This window comes from Eumetopias jubatus, unplaced genomic scaffold (assembly GCF_037043125.1).
Source record: "Eumetopias jubatus isolate StellerSeaLion01/CBP00866 unplaced genomic scaffold, mEumJub1_p1.0 scaffold_10, whole genome shotgun sequence".
Lineage (NCBI taxonomy): Eukaryota > Metazoa > Chordata > Mammalia > Carnivora > Otariidae > Eumetopias > Eumetopias jubatus.
Window position 1 is genome coordinate 33,253,977 of NW_028274816.1, and position 20,566 is coordinate 33,274,542.

Consider the following 20,566-nt stretch of genomic DNA (forward strand, 5'->3'; position numbering starts at 1 on the left):
CCTCTTTACCACAGACAAGGCGGTTCTGCAAAATATAAGGCCTGTCAGTTACTTCTCCAGCTTCACCTGCTACATCTCCTCCGTAGCCGGCAACCAGATGCTCTTTCTGAGGGCCCGCTTCCTCGGGGCTCTGTGCTCTTACCCGGGAAGCGCCTTTTCTCTCATCAATAAGAAAAGCTACACCCACCGCGCCCTTGCTTACACGCGTGAGCTCACAAGAGTCCACAACAACACGAAGAAGTCATCACCTTCATTTTGCATATGGAGAAATTGAGGATGGGCACCTTACCCATGGCCACACAGCTACTGAGTGGAAGAGCCAAGGCTCGGATTCAGACTCGCGGCGCCAGAGGCCCCGGGCTGAACCACTGAGTCCCAGGTACCTGCACATCTTCCACCACCGCAGCAACGGTTCCTGGCGGCTGACAGACGCTCGCTGCGCCGGGACCACGACCTGCTGATCCCGCAGAGGAACGAGGCTTCTGATTGGCTGCCTCCGGCGACCACTGGCGAGGGGGAGGGCCCGAGGGCGCGGGGGCGTCGCGGAGAAATGACGCAATGCCGCGGCTCCTTAAAGGCGCAAGCCCCTTGCGCCGCCGATGGCGCAGGCGCGTTCCGGGCACTCCCGCTTCTCCGAGCGCAGAGAGCCGGGCCGGACAGGCGCGCGCGCGCGCTGTGCAGACAGGGCGCGCGCCGGACGCAGGCAGCTCGAGGGGTCTGGCGGGGCGGCTGGGGCAGCTGGACCAGAGGGCTGACGAGCCGGCGCCGAGATGGCCGAAGGCAGCGCTGTGTCCGACCCACAGCATGCCGCGCGTCTGCTGCGAGCGCTCAGCTCTTTCCGCGAGGAGTCCCGCTTTTGCGACGCGCACCTGGTCCTCGACGGGGAGGAGATCCCCGTGCAGAAGAACATCCTGGCGGCGGCCAGCCCATACATCAGGTGAGGAGGGGGCCGCGGCGGGTCGGGCGGGGCCGCGCTGCCGGGAGCCCGGGGGCGGGCCGGGCCGGGCGTGTCCCGGGAGCTCCTGATCCCCCCTCCCCCAGCCGCCCCACTCCTCCCCGGTCACTGCTCGGCGCGGGGTCCCTCCGGGCGGACCCCCTGCCGGGCCCCGGGACAGCCCCTTAGCTTCGGTTACTCTCGGGCCAGACCCGTGCCCCCTGGGGACCCCCGGCCCTCTCGGAGCCCGAGCCGCAGCCCTCCCGTCCTCCCAGCTCCGGTGCTCACCGCCTGGCGTTCGCCCGGGCCTCCGAGCCGCCGAGGCCCCCCGGACGCGGTCCTGAGGCGGCCCGGGACCCGCACCCGCGAGCAGGGCGGGGCCTCGCCCGGGCCCGGCCCGCGGAGCCCGGCTGAAGTTTGCCGGCCGCTCGCCTCCAAATCGCCCAGTGGGCCGGGCCCGCGCGGCGAACTGAGCCGGGCGCGCCCCTCCCGCGGAGAAGCCAAACAAACACTTCCTCGCCGGCTGTGGGCAGAAGGAAAAGCTCGTGGGATCTTCTCCCTGGGATCGGCGATCCGACCCCCAAGGCCGAAGTTCCTGTCAGACGTGTCTTTTTCCACTGCCGGTGGGAGCTCTCTTTAAAAGCAGGGCTGTGCCTTATAGACACGTTAAAGTAAGCTGTAGCTAATTTTAGAGCACTTACTGTAATTCTCAGTATGCGGTTATAAGCGAGGATCATGAGATTTTAGAGACTCAGAGGGCATTTTAAAATAACTAAAACAAAGCTTAACCTGATATGCTAAGTCAACTAACCAGGTTAATTAAGGTTGATTAGATGGTGCTTAACCAAGTGTATCAGATCTTGCAAGGGGCTGTATTTTCTTATAGCAACTTTCTGCAAACTGGGTTGCTCTTTTAATAAAAGAAAAAAAATACTAAAAGCTGGAGAAACTGTTCAGTAAGCGGGTTAAATATAGTCTAATAGTAGAGAATGCCACTAGAATTGACAGGTCAGAAAAAGCAAAATGATGTGCATGGTATTCTTAGTGCTTTGTCCTAGCACAACCCAGCACCCAAACTCCATTTTAACCTTTGCATTAGGAGATATCTATGCCAACTCAGAAGCAGTTCAGGTGCCCTTGTAACTTCTCCTGGCTGCGCTCTGTAAAGCTACTTGGACTCTTTGTAGATCTAAAGGTGGGGTGCAGGGAGTCTTTGTTAATATGGAATTTGGATTGCCGGTATGACAGACAGATCCTGGCTGGCAGTTCCGAGGTTTGAGCAATAAATATCAAATTGGAATCGGTGGATCAGAGTCTTTCCTGTATCCAAAGTATTCCCTGTTTGGGGAAATACTTAGGATAACTACTTTAGATGCATTATTGTTGCAGTTCTGTAAGTGGCATCCAGCAGACTTAAAAGAAAATTACAAATCACTGAACACATGCCCTCTATCCCCTTTCCATGCTTCAATTTTCTCCATACCACTTACCGCTATAATATACTCTGTATTTCACACATTTACTTGGCCCATCTTCCCCAACCACAGTGTAAGCTCTGTGAGGTCAGGGATTTTTCTTTTGTCCATTACTCTATCCCTGGCAGCCAGAAAGGACAGTGCCTAGTGGTTCAGCATATGTGTTGAATGAGTGACTGCCTGCCTTTCTTCCCCAGCAGGTTGGACAGTAGATGATTGGCTCTGTTATATTTCATTTCAGATGCTCAGTTATCCCTGATTGAGAAGAGCACTGGGCCTGCTTTCTCCTTCCAGCTTTTACTCTTATAGCTGTGAGCTGTTGGCAGGTGACTTACTCTTGACTTAAGCTCGCTAGTCTGATAAACGAGAGAGAAAAATGTGTCTTTCTCTCATTTAATCTCTGACCTGTGCAGGAATGTGAAATAGTGCTTTGAACTCTTCCAGGTCGGCACACAAGTCTACAAAGGTAGTGGTATTCACTGCTATATCTGCTGCATGAGGAGAGGTGTGGTATCCACTTGTGACGTGGTGGCAAATAATGATAATATTTAGTAATGTCAAATGTTACTTATTTATAATAGCAGAATTTAGGTGTTATTAATCAAGGTGGCCAAGCTGAAAGGAACTTCAGATCTTTTCTGGTCTAACTCTGTTACTCTTCAAATAAGGAAATGGGACTCAGTGGGCCTCAATGATTTTATTATGAGGAAGTTACTAGTACTTAGTGGTTGAACTAAGATTAGACTCCAAGTTAATGACAGTTCATCTCCTACTCTAACCATACCAAGTTACAACATTAACTCATACTTAACTATTCTTTGTGTAAGCTCTACTACTTATCGATTCACAATATGTTATAGTTTAAATGCTTATCAAGTACTTTTACATACCGTCTCATTTTGATTTTCACTTCCATCTTGTTTAGTAGGTAGGACAGATGTTTTTGACATTTTATAGATAAACATGAATCAGACCATGTGTTTTTGTCAGTGACTGATTATTTTATTTGTTGAAGTGCTAGAATGTTTTTGGTTGTCTTTTAAAATGGTCAATCTCAAGACTACTTCAAAGTAATTTGACTAATCTGTATTACTACTTCGAAATAAACTAGTTACTTTTGACACCTATGATTTTGGGCTTTTATAATGTGTCTTTTTTGTTTGAAAGGAACTTTAAAGAATTATGTTGAAACAAAATGAATTTGCATGTTCTAGCACTTGATGTTTCTTACTTTCCCTTTTGAAGCTAAGCATTCAGGTCTGTGATGTCATTAATATGTGAATTGGGTGTTCAAAAGTCTGGTAGTCTCTGACATTTTATAAGAATTTGAGTTTTGTTTATTATCTTTGGTTAGCCTAGTTTAAGTAACTATCCTAAGCAATGTGTAGTTGTGTGGTTTAGAAACAATGTTATATATTGCTTCTGAATGCCCAACAGAGGGAACCAATTCAGCTTTGTCAGAGTAGGAATTTGGCATACTTTCTACTTAATATAGAAAAGTCTTTTAACCTAACTTATTGGTTTAATCATTTCCTGTGCTTTATCTCTGGTTTAGCATTTATTTTTCCTCCTGCTACTCTTAGCTGTCATACACTAGGAAGACTTTCAGTATAAAAGGAAAAAAAAAAGAAAGCTCGGCTTTAGCAGTATAACCCTAATGATAACCTGAGAAAAGGTTGTGTAGAGTATGTGTCAAGCAGCGTTAGGATACAGATGCTACTGGAAGGCAGGCAGGACCTTCCACAGTCCATCATTAAGCCCAGTAAGTGGGATTCTGCTTTCCCAGTAGGCCCTCTTTGCAGCTTTTCCCCATTCTGATCCCTGAGGGACGTTTTTTCCTTCAGTTTGTTGGGAAAACTAAATCTGAGTGTGGCTGACGGGGATGCCTGGGTGGCTCAGTCGGTTAAGCGGCTGCCTTCGGCCTGGGTCATGATCCCAGGGTCCTGGGATCAAGTCCCACATCAAGCTCCTTGCTCAACAGGGAGCCTGCTTCTCCCTCTCTCTCTCCCTCTGCTTGTGCTCTCTCTGTCAAATAAATAAAATCTTAAAAAAAAAAAAATGTGGCTGACGACCTTTAAGGATGGCAAAATTGAATTCGTTGGTGTAACGACCCACAGAATCTTTCCTTTCTCAGCAGCCCTGAGACCTTCTGGGAAAGGTTCCCTGAGGCTTATAGGAAATTTCCCTTTCTCTTGAATATTGCAAAGTTTGCTTTGCTTCATGTCTGAGGCTCTTCTGATTCTGGCACAATCCCATTGATCTGATAGAGAGTTCAGACTCTTTTCTCTTATGAGCTGTGTTTCTTTGGGAGTAATGTAGGTGAAAAGGATTTGAAAATGAAGCACTGTATGATTCTGCAGGGACAGGTGTAGGTTCCTATCTTCTATTCACTTTTTTTTGGTGGGGAGGGTGCTATTTATTTATGACAGATATTCCACATCCATGATCCTCTCCAGTCAGAAGTTCTTTAAAATGATGCCGTTGGCCTTGGCCAGTCAGAGGATAAAGCCCTCTGACTCACCCAACCTGCAAATGGCCCCACAGATAGCATTGGTTTTAAACTGGCTGTTGAGCCTGCCATTCACTTTGTCAGCCTCAGCTACAGTCACCTGAACGGGTGCATGGTCCTTGGTGCTGATGATGCAGAGGAGTATTTCCACGGCACGTACAGGTGCACAAGCTTGCCCGTGTCCTTCTGCATGTCGAGGGCACGTCTGCTGCCACCTCCATGATCATGGGCCCAGAAAAGCCTCTGTTCACTTTTGAGAATTTCGTTTTTTGGGGAGTATCTGTTGGAACGTTAATTTGTTTAGCTTTTCGTCCTGGAGAGTAAAGGGAAGAAAGATCCTCAAGATTTTTAGATCCCTTGAGTCAGCCAACAGTACGAATGGCAGTTTCTCCCCCTTGTTTTTCAGGGAAAGCTGGTCCTGTGAGGGTGGAGTGGAGACATTGGGCCCAGAAGCCAGTCTAGAGCATCTTGTACTGCTTTTCTGGGACTTGGTTTCCTCATCTGCGAAGTGAGGTTGGCCTGGCCACATGAACGGCAAATCTCCTTTAAGTGTGAATTGTGTGGCTCCGTGCTATTTTTGTTTTGCTTTGTGTGTATATGTTGTGGAGAGGGGGTCTGTTTCTCTTCTTACAGCTTTATTGTATCCTTTAAAGTTTTGTTGCGCATTGACAATAAAGCATTTCCTTTGCCCTGTCATACAGGATTTGGTTGGGTATTCTGCTATATAAACTCAGCCCCATAGAGCTGTTTTGTAACAAGCATTTATTTTATGCTGTTACTCTGGATGTATTCCAAGGCCTAATTATCGATGAGCCTGTTTTGCCATTTAAATCTAAACTTTGACTCATAGATGATGCTGATGAACTACTTAAGGAGACTAATATGATCTTTGTAGGAAGTCCAAGTTTCAGAGCAGCATAGAAATTGTCGTCATCCTTTCTTTGGGCCCCTGAAACCTGTCCTGTTAGTATTTGATAGGCACTAATGTCCATTAGTTTTGTCTCCTGTGCGCCGAGCATGCTGTTGGTACCCAAGTCCCTTTTCTTTCACTTGTGCTTTGAGTTTATGGTCCCCTGCGTGCGTCTGCTCCTGTCACGGGATTTTGAATGACAACTGTAGCCTGGTAAGTTCCTTAGTGCCCAAGGGTTCAGCTAGAAGCTCCCGGTTCTGAGACTCTTGCTGAGTCTTGAACATTCTTAAAATTCAAATGATGAGACCTGCCCCTTGCTGTTCCTTCATGGTGCTGGGAAATAAGTTGGGCCTGAATACCTTTCAATGGATCTGGGCCTTGTTTTTGTCCAGCCACTGTAAGGCATCCCGAACAACTGCTTCACGAGATGAAATCTGTCCTGAAGGGCTTACAGTCATATAATGCAAAATGTTTTTTTTTCTTCTTCTCCTCTCCCTCTTCCTCCCCCTTCTCCTCCTCCTCTTTCACCTCCCCCTCCTTTTTAGTGTTTGCAATCATTTGATTAAGCCCTTTTCTTATGTGAGGTTTTCAAAACTGATATTAAAGTATGTTCTGTTTCAGAAGACCGAAGCAGTATTTTCTCTGGCTTCTAAGGAAACTAAGCACTTGCAAATTGGAGCTCTAAGTTTAGCATAGATTACTCATTTCAGCTTAAAGGTATTTGTTTATTTATCCAAGACAGTGGTTGCCTGCTAGTAGCAGTGAATGCTCGAGTTCTGGAGAGGTTTTTGGAAGATTTCAAGTGATGAAACAAATGAGTAAAATTCTTGTTAGACTAGAGAATCTGACATAAAGTGAAATGTTAAGTGTTTAGATTTGCTGTAGAACTTTCCTGAGGACTGGCATTTTGAGTAATAGTATATGTGATAGAAGTAAAACATCTCTCATGAGCACTGATGGATAAGTTGTCATTTTTTAATCTATGCCCTTTGACTTCTGCCTCTTCTTACAGTTTGTATTTTCCCCTGTAAGTCCTCTTCAATGTTTTTAAAGTAATTTCTCTTATGTAATTTAGAGAATCAAGCAAAGTGCTTTTCCATAAACTCTGGTTCTGACAATGTAGATTTGGACAATATAGCCTAAGCGTCCAGATTACAAAGCCACTCTATCCATTGTTTAAACTGTTAATCAGTTTGTCTCATGATATCAAAGTGAGGCTTAAAATCTATTTATAATCCATAAAGAAAACATAATTAGGACAAATAAGGAGTCATTTGGCTTATGAGTACTGTGAGGTTAGTCCTTCAGGGAGCCGCATGATCCTTCAGCAGGAGACAAGTCTATCATTTTGTGTACTGAAGCTATAATATAAATGAATAATTTGTAAGTTAGAATTCTAGGTTAAGGGTGGAGACGCAGAGGTGTGGGGTGTGACAAGTGGCAGACTGGTTGCAACCTGGAATTCAAGTGTTTCCCGTGGGTTCTCCATCCCCTAAGACACGCTGAGTCCAAAGAAGGAAGGAAATCAAGGGCTGAGGTAAAGGTGGCATCTGTAGTTCTTCAGAGGGTAAAGGTCATGTCTAAATGCCCTCTAGTGCTCAGCTGGAGCTCTTGACCCCTGTGCTCAGAAGAGCAGAGAGTGAAGTCTTCTTTCTTGGTGTTTAGTGCCAAAAAGTGACTTAGCTATAAGATGATGGTCTAATGTTTGCTGATTCCGTTCCTCTGTGGGAATAAATTATAATATTTTCCCCTCTATTCAGAGATCTTAGGAAAATAGAATACTTAAAGAAAATAAGATCTTGTTAAAATTTTGTTAGATGAAATAACCTTTAAGCAATAAAGCTTTGAGAGGTAGATGTATGGAAGATGGAAGGACTGGTTTTAAAAAAGAGACTGTTGAGTAATGGGATGTAGACAAATGTCTTTCGTTTTCCTTTGTAGAGTTAATGTGCTGATGGGTATAGAACCTTAAATGTATATTTTTTCCCACAGGTATTTTGTGATTCTTTTCAACTACTGAATGTTTCCCTGTCTTTTTAGGAATAAAAGACATTTGACACTTGTGATTTTCATATTATCATGGTTAGATGAGTAGAAATATTGTGGTTTTGTAGTCACATGAGCATCATTGGCCTGTTGCCTGTGCCTCTGAATAATTGTAAATTGTTTAGTATTCTTGAGCTCAAAATATTTTTATACTTTTGTCACTTAAATTGTACCTCTCAGTCCTTGAATTGGAGGAAACCTCCCATTTAGGAATGTGGGGTTGGTACGAGTCTCTTCTGACACGTGGAGCACGTTCACTGGGAGTAGCGGGAAGTTTGAGCAGAGTGGCACTTTGAGAGCTGAGGGGATCCTTGGTTTCCCTTTTCTCCTTGCCCACTTCTTCAGGATGGAATTGGAGGCCAGTAGGCCCCAGGTCTTCCTGTATAGTCTTCCATTTGGTTAGCAAGAGGAAGCGTTTCCCAGCAATGCCCAGTTTTCTTCCTACACCAAAGCTGGCATGCAAGGTTTAGACCTACTCCAGCAGGTGCGGGACATTTTGGGTGTGGTCGGTTGGTCGGTTTGCTTGTTTTCCTGCCTGGCTCCTTTCAGGTGCTAGTGCTGCCTTGTGTGACCGGAACGACTACGTCTATCCCCTGCCTGAAAATGATAATCCCTATGGTTGGCAGGAAGGGAATAAAATTTTAGTTTTTTTACCTCCTGCAGTTCGGGGCATAGGGACAGGAACGAAGTAGTCATTTTACTTCCTTTCCCTACCGTCTCCTTTGCTGTTTGATAGGAAAGTGAATTATGAAAATATGCACCACTGACACAGCTGTTGGTACATTCTTTAGAAATGACATCACTGCCTTAAGCCACGTGCTTGTGGGATTGTGCTCACGAATAATACACTACAGTTCAAGAATTAACTTTGTCCTTTTTTCCAAAGAAGACACAGATGGCCAACAGACACATCAAAAGATGCTCAGCATCACTCATCATCAGGGAAATGCAAATCAAAGCCACAATGAGATATTGCTGTATACCTGTTAGAAGGGCTAAAATCAAAAAGACAAGAAATCACAGGTGTTGGCAAGGATGTAGAGAAGGAACCCTCGTCCACCGTTGCTGGGAACGTATACTGGTGTAGTCACTGCAGAAAACAGTATAGAGTTTCCTCAAAAAATGAAAACTAGAAATACCGTATGATCCAATAATTCCACTATTGAGTGTTTATCTAAAGAAAATGAAAACACTCTTCAAAAGATACAGGTACCCCTACCTACATTTATTGCAGCATTATTTACAATCGCCAAGATATGTAAGCAACCTAAGTGTCCATCAGTAGATGAATGGATAAGGAAGATGTGGTATATGTACACAGGGGGACTATTACACAGCCATAAAAAAGGATGAGACCATGCCATTCAAGACAGCATGGATGGACAGAGAGGGTTTTATGCTAAGTGAAATAAGTTAGACTGAGACAAATACCGTATGATTTCACGCCTAAGTAAAACCTAAAAAAATAAAAGCAACAAATGAACAAACAACAAAAAGCAAAAAATCAGACCTAGAATTACAGAGAACAAACTTATGGTTGCCAGAGGGGAGGGGGAAGGGGTTGGGCATAATGGGTTAAAAGGAGAGGGAGGTACGGGTTTCCAGTGATGGCATGAGTAAGTCATGGGAATGCAAGGCACAGCATAAGGAATATGGTCGATAATATTGTAATCCCGTGTATGGAGACAGATGGCGGCCACACTTGTGGTGAGCGCAGCATAACGTATGAACTGGTTGAGTTACTGTGTTGTCCACCTGAAACTAAGGTAACATTGGATGTCAGCTATACTCAAATAAAAAAGAAAAGAAAATCCATTGTAAAAAAGTTGGCATTGTCTTGAAGTATGACGTGTACTGTGTTAACCCATCAACAGCTAGAGGTGGCAGTAAAGGGACCTTACGTCATTAGTGTTAACCGTCTAGGGGCTTGATTATAGGTTTAGCCGTTTGTCCATCAGGTACACAAGAAGCCACTCGGTGACAGCTGGGTGCCGCAGAGACCATGGTGACAGGTGACAGGTGAGGAGTTCACACTGCACTAGTCACGGGGTCTTGCACGTTGCGAGGCTTGGTGGTGTTTGTGCACTGACTGCTGTCTCACTGCATCTCCCACAGACAGTGTCGGGCCTGAGCCTGCGTACGTGGGGGCCTAAATCACTTAGTTATCTTTTCTACCTCGTTGGGGCTAGAAAAGGAAATAAACATAGGACCAAAGACTTTTCAACATACTTTTGATGATTCACTTAGTTTTCCAGTACTGTATATCCTGATGTTGTGTGGTGCTGTCTATTTCAAGAATGGGGAAGGAATAGGTTGACTTTATTTTTGGAGTAGATCATTCTGAAAGTCTGCTCTAAAAGTCTATTTAAATGACTCATCTGATCATGGACTACTACATTAGTGACTCCAGTTAATCACCTTTACAGAAATAACGGTCTTTGAGAACATGGATCTTTGGTCAAGTTTCCCTAATATGCTCGTTCATTCACTAAACTTTTCTTGAGCACTTTTGTGCAGCACAGCCGTGCCCTGGGCACCCAGGGCTCCGGCATCCATAGAGTCCATCTCAGGAGGCAGACAGTGAAGATGTCTGCCACAGAGAGATGTAAGGGATGGACATGGCTGCTGCTGCGGTCCGGGTGGAAGGAGCACCACTCTGAGGGTCTGAAGGTGGAGGAGGATTGACGAGAGCAGGTGGGGGGGGGATCTGGTAGGGGGGTGGCGCAGGGGGGCACAGGAAACCAAAGTGCGCTGGTCCAGAGACCAGAACAGACAGGCACGCCAGATGGAGCGGGGTGGGGGGTGGGGGTCAGAAGAACACCAGCATAAGATGGTGAGCAGTGGGTAGGATGGCATGAAACAAAATTAGAGGGGTGGGCAGGACCCTGTTGTCCTGGGTTGGTACTCACACTGCTCTCCAGTAAGATTCAACTTTTCACTGTAGCATTTCCCGGAGCTGCGGGATGTGTATTGGGAACCGACTGGGGATGTGGTGGGGTATGGGAAAGGGACCCAATATAATCTTCCAACATAGTTTAGTCTGTGCACGAGTTTAGGTTTTATTTTAAGGGTTATGGATAGACATTGAGGGGTTATAAGAAGAAGAAGATGTAGTCTTATTTGGGAGGGTGCTGCAGTTGTTGGGACAGGAAATAAGGAGGCCCTGGACTAGGGTTTGTCAATGAGTTGGAATAAACTGTCTCAATTAGAGGTAGTGGCGATAGGACTTGTTGGTGAGAAGACCAAAAAGAATCTAGGTTCACGTCCTCATGATCACCAGTAAACAGTGCTTGTCGCTTTGAGTATTCAATCAGGGACAGCTTTAAAAGATTCTGTAAAGCACAGAATCTGTTTTCAAAGTTTACAGCTTAGTTGTGCAAAGACACGGTATAGGACAGTATTTTAATTGTATAGATGCTTGTGGTTCTAGGAGTTGTGCAGAGGAAGAAGTACTTGGGTGATGACATAAGGTTCCATGCAGGAAACAGAATTTGGGCAAAGCCTTGAAGAGGAGGACTAGCGGGTGGATTGAGCGGGGAGCGTAAAGAGAGGCAAGGATCATTCAGGTAGGAGAGAGGTGTAAGCACAGGATCAGAAGGTGTGCACTCAGGTAGTCAGTAGACCGATGGCACTGGACTGGAGGCTGGAATAGGAATGGGGGCAAGTGTGGATGGACAGGTAGGTAAGAACGGATTCTAGGGTGCCAGCGAATGAGTTTAGATTTTTGTTCACTCATTAAATACTAGTACTATGAATGGAGGTCCACTTTAGGAAGGTGACTTGGTTGTTGTATGTCCACAGGCCTGGGAGGGCCTTGGAGTTGCTGGCTGATGTGGACAGCCCGCCATGGCAGTGTCCTGCACACCGGGTAGAGGCCAGTATCCAGGATTAGGGAAGAAAGCAGCCTGCTGTTCACTCAATGTGGGGACTAAGGATGAGGAAGAAGGAGGGGGTAGCAGGTTTTGAGCCTGGCTGCCTAAGGAAAGTGGGAAACGGAACATTCTGGTTTTGTGTTGAATTTGGGATAACATTGCTGAATGAACATCTTCATCATACTCTTCTGGTTCTTGAAAATGCTGCGACTGCTTCACAGGTCTGTGAATACATATGTTTATTTTTGCACGTGTTTCTTGTCTCTGCCTTTCTTGACCTCCTCTTTTCTGACAGATACATGTGTACTCCTCCTTCAGGCCCTGATTCCGATACCCCTTCCTAACATTTTCCCAGTTCCGCCAAATAATCACTCCCTCCTACAGGCTCCTTTGGCATATCGCGTGTGCCTTCAGCGCTGCCTGTCTGTCTTTCATGCCGTGGGGAGAACTAGAGCAGACAGGTGCACTGGGTGCTTTCAGAGCCCTTGTCTTTATCTCTAGGGCCAGAGGCACTAAGCCCATTACTGGAAACCCCGTCCATGAGAGAATTGAGTTGACTGCTGTCTGTATGTACTGACAGAGATGTGGAAGATCAGAGTCCAGGATGCTGGACACGCTGCTGCCAGACAAGGTGACACTTTTTCCTGTAACCTTTGCTGAGTAGCTGACCATGTGCTGGGGATGGGAGAGAGAAACAGAACAAACCGTCCTACGACAGAAGTTACTACAAGGGAGTCTTTAATTTGCCCTGTTTTAGATGCACAGTCAACCCAACAGGCTGTTTCTGGTGCCAAGAAACCTGGAGAGGAAGGGACCAAATTCTTTATTCAGAAGGAGCAGCTCCAGTGAGAGAGCTTTTGTGACGATATGACTAAAGAATTGAGAAGCATTCATTCCCTTGACAACATTTTGGAAGGTGCTTTGAGCTTCAAGTTGTTTGGAGAAGTTTGTAACAGTAGATTGCATATTGCAGAGGCGCCAGAAGCAAGGAGGCGGCTTGAAGCTGCTGGAGAGGTGCTCAGCCCACCCTTTCTGAAAGGGGATGCTCGGGGCCGTGTTCGAGGCTGTGTTTTTGCTTCTGTTTTCCTCTACCCCACTCACTATCTCCTTCCTCAAAAAGGGAAAAACAACAACAACCCTGTTTCATAACCTTCACTTCATGCTTTGGTTTGAACTGCTTTGAAAGGATGCATACAAACACAATAATAAAGCCATAGAAATTCTTGCTCTTCCTGTGAGCTGATTCAGGAGCACAAATCCTCCTTCTCACTCTTTACGTTGGCAAAGAGGGAATGGGAGGTGAGTAGGAGTGCAGAAGTTCTGTAACACTTCGTTTCCTGCCGTGAAACAGAATGAGAGGAGCCAGTTTTCCACTAGAGAACCCTTGTGAGAAGTGCCCCCAAATCAAAGGACCAGCGCTTGAGAGGACCGTGTGCATGGGGTCTTCAAAGGGTACAGAAGGAGCCTCTTTTAAATAGCATCTGAAAATGCATCCTGAGTAGAAAATCTGGAACTGTCTTGACAGGTTGTGGCATGAATGTCTTTCTTTTATGTGCTTTTCCAGAAGGTCAGGGTGTGACTGAAGCGAGGGGTCAGGCTTGTTTCATTCTAGAGGAGTTTTTTGCTTCACAAGTTTGCTGCATCATGATTCTGCCTTTGAACTCATCTTAAAATTTTAACGTGCATTTTCAAACCTTGTCTTCTAAGAGGTAAATTTTATGGACTGCTTTACTCGCAAAATTACAAGAACCAGATTTAAATTTTAAGAATTTTTTTTTTTTTTACACAAAAAAAAATCACGGAAGATCACACAAGAGTTATTTATGTCACCCTTTTTTCTGGTTCTGAACATTGTACTTAATTGTTGTTGTCATCACCCAAATAGACCTGTCACTTACGGTTCATCTTTCCCTCTCCTTACAGCTTAATATCACGTCCTGATCATCCTTTTTAATAGCCAGTTCTTACTACATCATGTTACTGTATGATGCAACTTGCTGCATCGTTCCCCTTTGACATTTTAATTTCCAGTTCTTTTTTCTTCTGAATAGCGACTCTATAAGCAAATTAGGAAAAACAAAAACAAAAAACGAAAAAACAGGAGGTTCTTTTTTCTTTGTATTTTTTGTGGGTACAGGTAAACCCACTTTGGGGGCTATGTGCCCGGTATATCTATTTCTGAAGATAGAAACAGATCCGTTCTTGGAGAATAAAACCAGATTACTGTCCAGGAAGACTGGATTATCATGTAGAAACCCTGGTAGTGTATCTGATGTTTTTCCCACAGGCCTGTCACTATGGCCTTGTCGCTTTTCCAAGTGTTTTCTCAAAGTTATTGCTGTTTTGCCTATCTTTTAGACCGGATCTTTAAATTTATGCTTGCTACTGTAAAACTATTTAGAGGAGGGTTTGGCAGAGTTTTTCTGTAAAGAGTCCAATGTTTTAGGCTTTTGAGGCCACAGGTGGCCTCTTTCACCTAGTCGTCTTTGTTGTTTTAACAACCTTTTAAAAATATAAAAACCATTTTTAGCTCAGAGGCCCTACAGAAACAGGCTGTAGGTTGTAGTTTGTTGACCGTTGACCCTAGATTATTAAATTTTTTAAAAATTTGGACATAGAAACTGTAACTCTGTAAGATCATCTTTAAAGCTGTTTAAATCATGTAATGATGACTTGCAGGCCAGCCTTGGGTGGAGCACAGGTCCACAGTCAAGGCTGATTCCCTCTGGCCCACCCTCCCATCTTCTCTTTCTTCTAGGTGGTTGTTCTGTTGCATATCTTCTTCTTTCTACATTTTTTCTTTTTTTCCCCTCCCTTCTAGCTCTTTCCCCCGGCACAGAAGCATGCTTGGGCCCCTTTTATGGCCTGATATGTGGGAGACATACAAATGTCCAGCAGATGCATCTCTGCGACCTCTGCTAGGGAGTGCATGATTTTTTAAAATTTATTTGTTTATTTATTTATTTATTTTAAGTAGGCTTCATGCCCAGCATGGAGCCCAACATGGGGCTTGAACTCAAAACCCTGAGATCCAAATCTGAGCTGAGATCAAGAGTCAGACACTTAACCAACTGAGCCGCCCAGGCGCCCCACAAGCACATAATTCTTCAAACAAGAGTCTCTAAATTTTGTCTTGTCCACGGTCTCACCACCTTTTTTTTTCTTCCCTCTGCTCCTATCTTATTATTCCATTAAACCTGCTTTTAAAAATTGCTAAATATAATTGCCAAATCTAGTGAAAACTTGGAAGTGTTTATCCGACTTGACCCGTCTGCTGTATTTATCACTCTTGGTCATTTTCTTGACACTTGGTCTCTCCAGGCTTCTGTGACCCTTCTTGTCCCATTTCCCCTACTGCCGGCTTTTCTGGCTCTCCTCCCTGTCTGTCCCTATGCGTGATGTGGCCCAAGTTCCTGTCCTCCCCCCCACTCTCTCAACGACTTCATCTACTCCCATGATGCCGCTGCCTCGGCCTCTCTGCTGAGCACTAGGCCTGATATACCCGACAGCCTGCTGCAGGGATGCCCTGCCCCCCCAGGCCAGCTCCCCTCCCCCGGCTGGGTGGCCCGCCCTTCACCATGCTTGTCAGTGTGCTGCCAGACTCCCTGGGAGAAATTCGGAGACCTCGGGGATGCACCTCTCTCTCCCTCTGCACCTTCGTGACGCCATGGCCCATCATTTCGGCCTCTCCAGTCTCTGCCACCTGTCTCCTCTTCAGCATCACTGCTGCTCACATTCCAGTTCCTAGTTCTGAAAGGTGCCAGAACTGGTCCGTCTGCCCCCGGGCTCTGTCCCCATCAGTCCACACTGCTGCTACCCCAGTGCTTCTTCTGGAATGTCATTAGATAATGCCTAGAACTCATGCCTTCCGAGACAAGGTTGGTGCCGGTACTGGAGAAGGAAAAATACACCATGAGCCCAGAGTATTTGTGCCAGAAAGTCAGGAGATGCCCAAAAGACGGGAGAGCCGACGTGAAAGAACTCTCAGTGGCCATAGCTGTGGCAGTTTGAGCAAGGAAATGAGTATCAGTAACATTGGATTATAAACCCTAGAATAGAATACGTAGCCACATGTGTAGGCGTGAGTAAATGAATGAGTGGGTGAATAAAGGGAGAAGAGACAGCTTTTATTTTTCAGTTTTACAAAAAACAAACAACTGTTTTTGAGAGAGAACCTGCATGCACGAGCCGGGGCAGGAAGGGGCAGAGGAGAGGGAGAGAGAGAATCGTAAGCAGACTCCATGCCCAGCGCAGAGCCCTACGCGGGACTTGATCTCAAGACCTCGAGATCATGACCTGAGCTGAAACCAAGAGTCAGATGCTTAACCGACCGAGCCACTGAGGCGCCCCAGATAGCTCCTCCTTATAGAAGAATTTCCATTAATAAATGTAGATGGAATATAATAATCGAAAACCATCATTTGAGCACGATAATAATAATAATTGTTACAGGCAAGATATACCAGTGGATACTGAAATTAGTGGGCAAGAGTTTGAAGAGAAAAAGGATATTTGGGGGCGCCTGGGTGGCTCAGTCGGTTGAGCATCTGCCTTTGGCTCAGGTCATTATCTCAGGGTCCTAGGATCGAGTCCCGCATCGGGCTCCCTGCTCAGTGGGGAGCCTGCTTATCCCTCTTCCTCTCCCTCTGTGATCGCTCTTGTTCTCTCTTGAATAAATAAAATCTTTCTTAAGAAAGGATAATTGTATATTCTAAATTATCTTCTCCAATAGACTTAATAATAACAAAGGGATAAATAGTGACTTTTAACTTCTTAGTGGAGAAACCAGCAGATGCCATCATAGCCAAATGACCAAGGTTAACCTACACATCAGCATCCTGATACACTGCACAGAAGGACATGACATCACTTCTGTAGGGTTCCTGCCAAAAGTACATAACCTCAGTCTGATTATAAGAAATAAAACCCAACTTGAGGAACATTGTACAAAATAATTGACCACTACTCACCAAAGAGTCAAGGCCTTGAAAGGTGAAGATCTGAAGGACTGTCACAAGTTAGAGACACAATCATGAACTGAAGTTTAGAACCCTAGATTGGACCCCAGAACAGAGAGAAGACATTAGGAGGGAAACTGGTGAAATCTGAATAAAGTCCATAATTTACTTAATAGTATTATACCAGTCTTTAGTTCTTAGTGTTGACAGTTGTACTAAGATTATTTAAGATATTAACATTAGTGGAAGCCACGTGAGGGGGGTATAGGAACTCTCCAATTAAAAACTTTTCTGTAAGTCTAAAATTATTTCAAATTAAAAAGATTTTTAGGGGCGCCTAGGTGGCTCAGTCATTAAGCGTCTGGCTTCGGCTCAGGTCATGCGTGGGATCGAGCCCCACATCGGGCTCCCTGCTCAGCGGGAAGCCTGCTTCTCCCTCTCCCGCTCCCCCTGCTTGTGTTCCCTCTCGCTGTGTCTCTCTCTGTCAAATAAATAAATAAAATCTGTAAAAAAAAAAAAAAAAGATTTAAAAAAAATTCCTCATGTACAACTCCATTTCCCTTGAGGTGAAGTCCAAATGTGCTCACCCCTGTTGTTGCTTGGACGTACAATACTTCACTGCCTTTGCTGTCCCTCTTCGGTGTAAAACCCTCAGCTGAGGCCCGATTCAGGTGCCACCTCCATGAAGCCTTTTCTGACCTCTCTCCCTAGAGAGCTGACTTTTTGCCTCCCTTGTACTTAGCACAGCACCTGCTCCACAGTATTTAGAGTGATTCACTTGTCTTACCCCTTGGTCTCCTCTGTCACTCCTGTGACAGTTCCAAAGTCTTCCCTTATCTTTCTTGGCCTTGGCCCGTATGGGTGGGTACTGATCAGTTTTTCGGTAGACTGTTGAGGAATTTGGGTTTGATTTCTTACAATTAGACTGAGGTTCTGCATTTGTGGCAAGAATAGCTCTGGAGTGACATCACATCATCCTCCGTGTACCTGTCCGGGCCCCATGATATTTTGTCCCAACGTTAGATAACATTGATCACGTGGTTAAAGATGGCGTCCACCGGTTTAATCCACTGTATTTCTCTTTGTGATTAATAATTATGGGGCAATACTTTGAGATTATGAAAGTATTCCATGCCTCATCAACTTTCACTCACTAGTGTTAGTGTCCACTTGGCTCTGTAACTCAGTCACTCCTTCTGTTTTTAGACTCCCGTCAGGCTTACGCAGCTGGATAGAGACTAGCACCTCGTCCTAAGATGGGGACAACCTGGTGAGGAACAGGCTTCCAGCAGGCTGGGGTAGAGATTTATTGTGGGGACATAATGCTCGAGGCATCAGACTCCTGGAAATAACTCATAACATTTCATTTTACTGACCTGAAGCCCAGGGTTAGAGGTGATGGTTTGTCAGTTCCTCGAGATTGGGGCCCACCACCTAGTTGAGATCTGATTTCTGAAACCATACCTAGTGCTTGGTGCTGTGCCTGGAACAGCAGAGGGACTCATAGCAAGGGTAGCAGCCTGGCCCTACAGGCTTTATGGGTTTGATCCCATTGCCTCTCTCTCCCTTCAGGGGTCGCTGTGCTTGGGCAGGTGTAAGTGAGGTCACCTGTACCTGTTGCATATCCACAGTCCCTGCAGTGTGCTGTGGGTACCGCCTCTCCTTCCCACCCCCGTCCCCCCAGCGCACACCCTGCGGAAGTTTTCTCAAGCTCTCCTCCTGCTGAAGGTAATTCACACTTGGCATGCATGTTCTCTTATCTGAAAACATTCTCTCCCTCCAGATAAATTTTTCCTTTGTTCAGATCACATGACTCAAAGGCATACGCTTTGTGTTCTCGTATTTCTTCCAGATATTGATGTAATTGGACATGGTTGCTCAGAGCAGGTCTAAATAGGAACACTGTATTTCATCTTCAGAGTGGATGGTGTGCTGTCAGAGGAAAATGGAAGACATTTCTGTGACTCCGTGTGTGCTGCCTGGTCGGCGGTGGGCAGTGAGGAGGTTGTCAGGGATGGATGGCACTGTGGCCGTGGCCTCTTGGGACTTGAGGTGGTTCTGCTTCAGCTTCATTACTATGGGGCTGCTTGGTGGGATGACACCTGAACAGTAAACTCTTGGTTTTCTAGAAATCTTTCCTAATCTTTACATTTTTCCAAGCAGTGCGCTAGTGACAGTGAGCTGAGGGCAAGGAAGCGGAGATGGAACACCGGCCAGTTAGGGAACTTCATTCACAGACTGCAGACCTCCCCTAAGCCAGCCTTACACTCCAGTTTACGTTTGCCCTCAGTGCAAACTCAGGTGATGGCACCCTGGACATGCAGGTAGCTTTGCAGCAGGGGGACAGTCAGTTCTCGAATTGCAGACTACAGCACACACGGATTGGATGCTGGGGGAAGCACCGCCCCCCCCTCAGTGTGGGCGAACAAGCGGGACACAGCACAGGAAAGCTCACGACCGTCGGGCTGGTCAGTGGTGCCGTTTCCGCACAAGTATGCTCGCTTTGGTTCAGTAACTGGCATTGCAGCGGTCCAATGCATCGGGCCCCCAGCCTGGCTGTATCGTGCTGTCAATTCAAGTCCATACACATTTGCCAAGTGCCGTTTGGTACCAGGCACTTTGTGAGGGAAGGGGATAGGGTGGTAAACAAGACAAAGTCCCTGTCGTCATGGGTATGGGCGATAAGCCACATCTCTATGTGGTTTATGAGATGGTGATAAATTCTATGAAGAAAAATGAAGCAGGGAAGGGAGTAGAGGCATTATTTTAGATAGTGTGGTACCCGGGCTGCTCTTTGGAGCAGAGACCTGAAGTGAGTGAAGTATTAAACCATGTGATTAGGGGGAGTAGAGGGTGAAGGGAACATTCCAGGGGTGAGGGAATGTGTTACAATAAGCTGGGGAACTTTTTAAATGTACACAGTCTTGGAACCTGACTCAGTTGGTCTGGGATGGGACCCAGGGATCTGCTTTTCTAGAAGAGCTTGCCAGAAGATTCTGGGAAGCCAGGTTCAGGAGCTACTCTTAAAACCCGTTCAAATTATGAGTCATTGCAGGATCTTTGTGAGGAGGGAAGTTTTGATGGTGAGGAAGTGAAAACTAAGCCATCTAGGTAAGAATAGCTGAAGGCTGGAGGTGAAGAGAAAGGGATAGAAGGAGATGAAAGGAAGTAATGAAGGAGAAGCTCCATTAACATGGTACGCCGGTAGTGAGGCTCTGCTCCTAGAATCCTAATAGGAGGCATGCGGCCACGTCCCAGCTCTGCTGGTTCTTTCCCACCTCCCACTTCGAAATCCCTGCTCTCCGTGTGCCGTGTTAGGCTGGTGGCCGTTCCGGGCCAGGTCGGTGGCATTATGCCCGAGCTTTCCTGCGGTTTCCTCTCCTCACTGCTCCCTGACTTTGGTCCTGTAGGAAGAGTGCCTTTTGAGCCTTTGTGGGTCACAGTGCTGGGGCAGGGGGGCTCACCTAGAGGTCTGTGGCACCTGGTTCATAGCCCACCGGGCCTGGAGGCTTCCCCCTCTGGGACCCCTGCTTCTATCTCATGTAAATCGCGTAGATGATGTTCTTGGGTGACAGGAACCATTAGAAAGCGAGGTTCCTCTTTTCCCATCCATAAAAAGGAGGCCATAAAAGGCATCATGGGAGGGTGCCTTCTGTTGATGGAAATATTACCTGCAAATTTATATTTATTAAGTTGAATGGGGACTAAAACAATACATTTTTAAAACAGACATTATTTTCTAGAGCAGTTAAAGTTTGTGGCAGAATTGACATTTCAAAAGTTTTTTTTTTTTTAAGATTTTATTTATTTATTCATGAGAGACAGAGAGAGAGAGAGAGGCAGAGGGAGAAGCAGGCTCCCA

The 20,566-nt window shown here is 45.9% G+C and overlaps 1 protein-coding gene and 1 pseudogene across 1 annotated transcript in view; one reads left to right on the top strand and one right to left on the bottom strand.

Annotated features, from left to right (window-relative positions):
- Positions 1–640: 640 nt before the first annotated feature.
- Positions 641–20,566, top strand: part of GAN (gigaxonin) — a 48,793-nt gene continuing 28,867 nt past the window's right edge. Inside the window, exon 1 of the mRNA XM_028090771.2 lies at positions 641–937. Within this exon, the coding sequence (XP_027946572.1) occupies positions 771–937 (167 nt within the window). The 5' untranslated portion in view covers positions 641–770. The remainder of the gene's footprint in view (positions 938–20,566) is intronic.
- On the bottom strand, positions 4,866–5,110 carry LOC114199042 (small ribosomal subunit protein eS21 pseudogene; annotated as a pseudogene).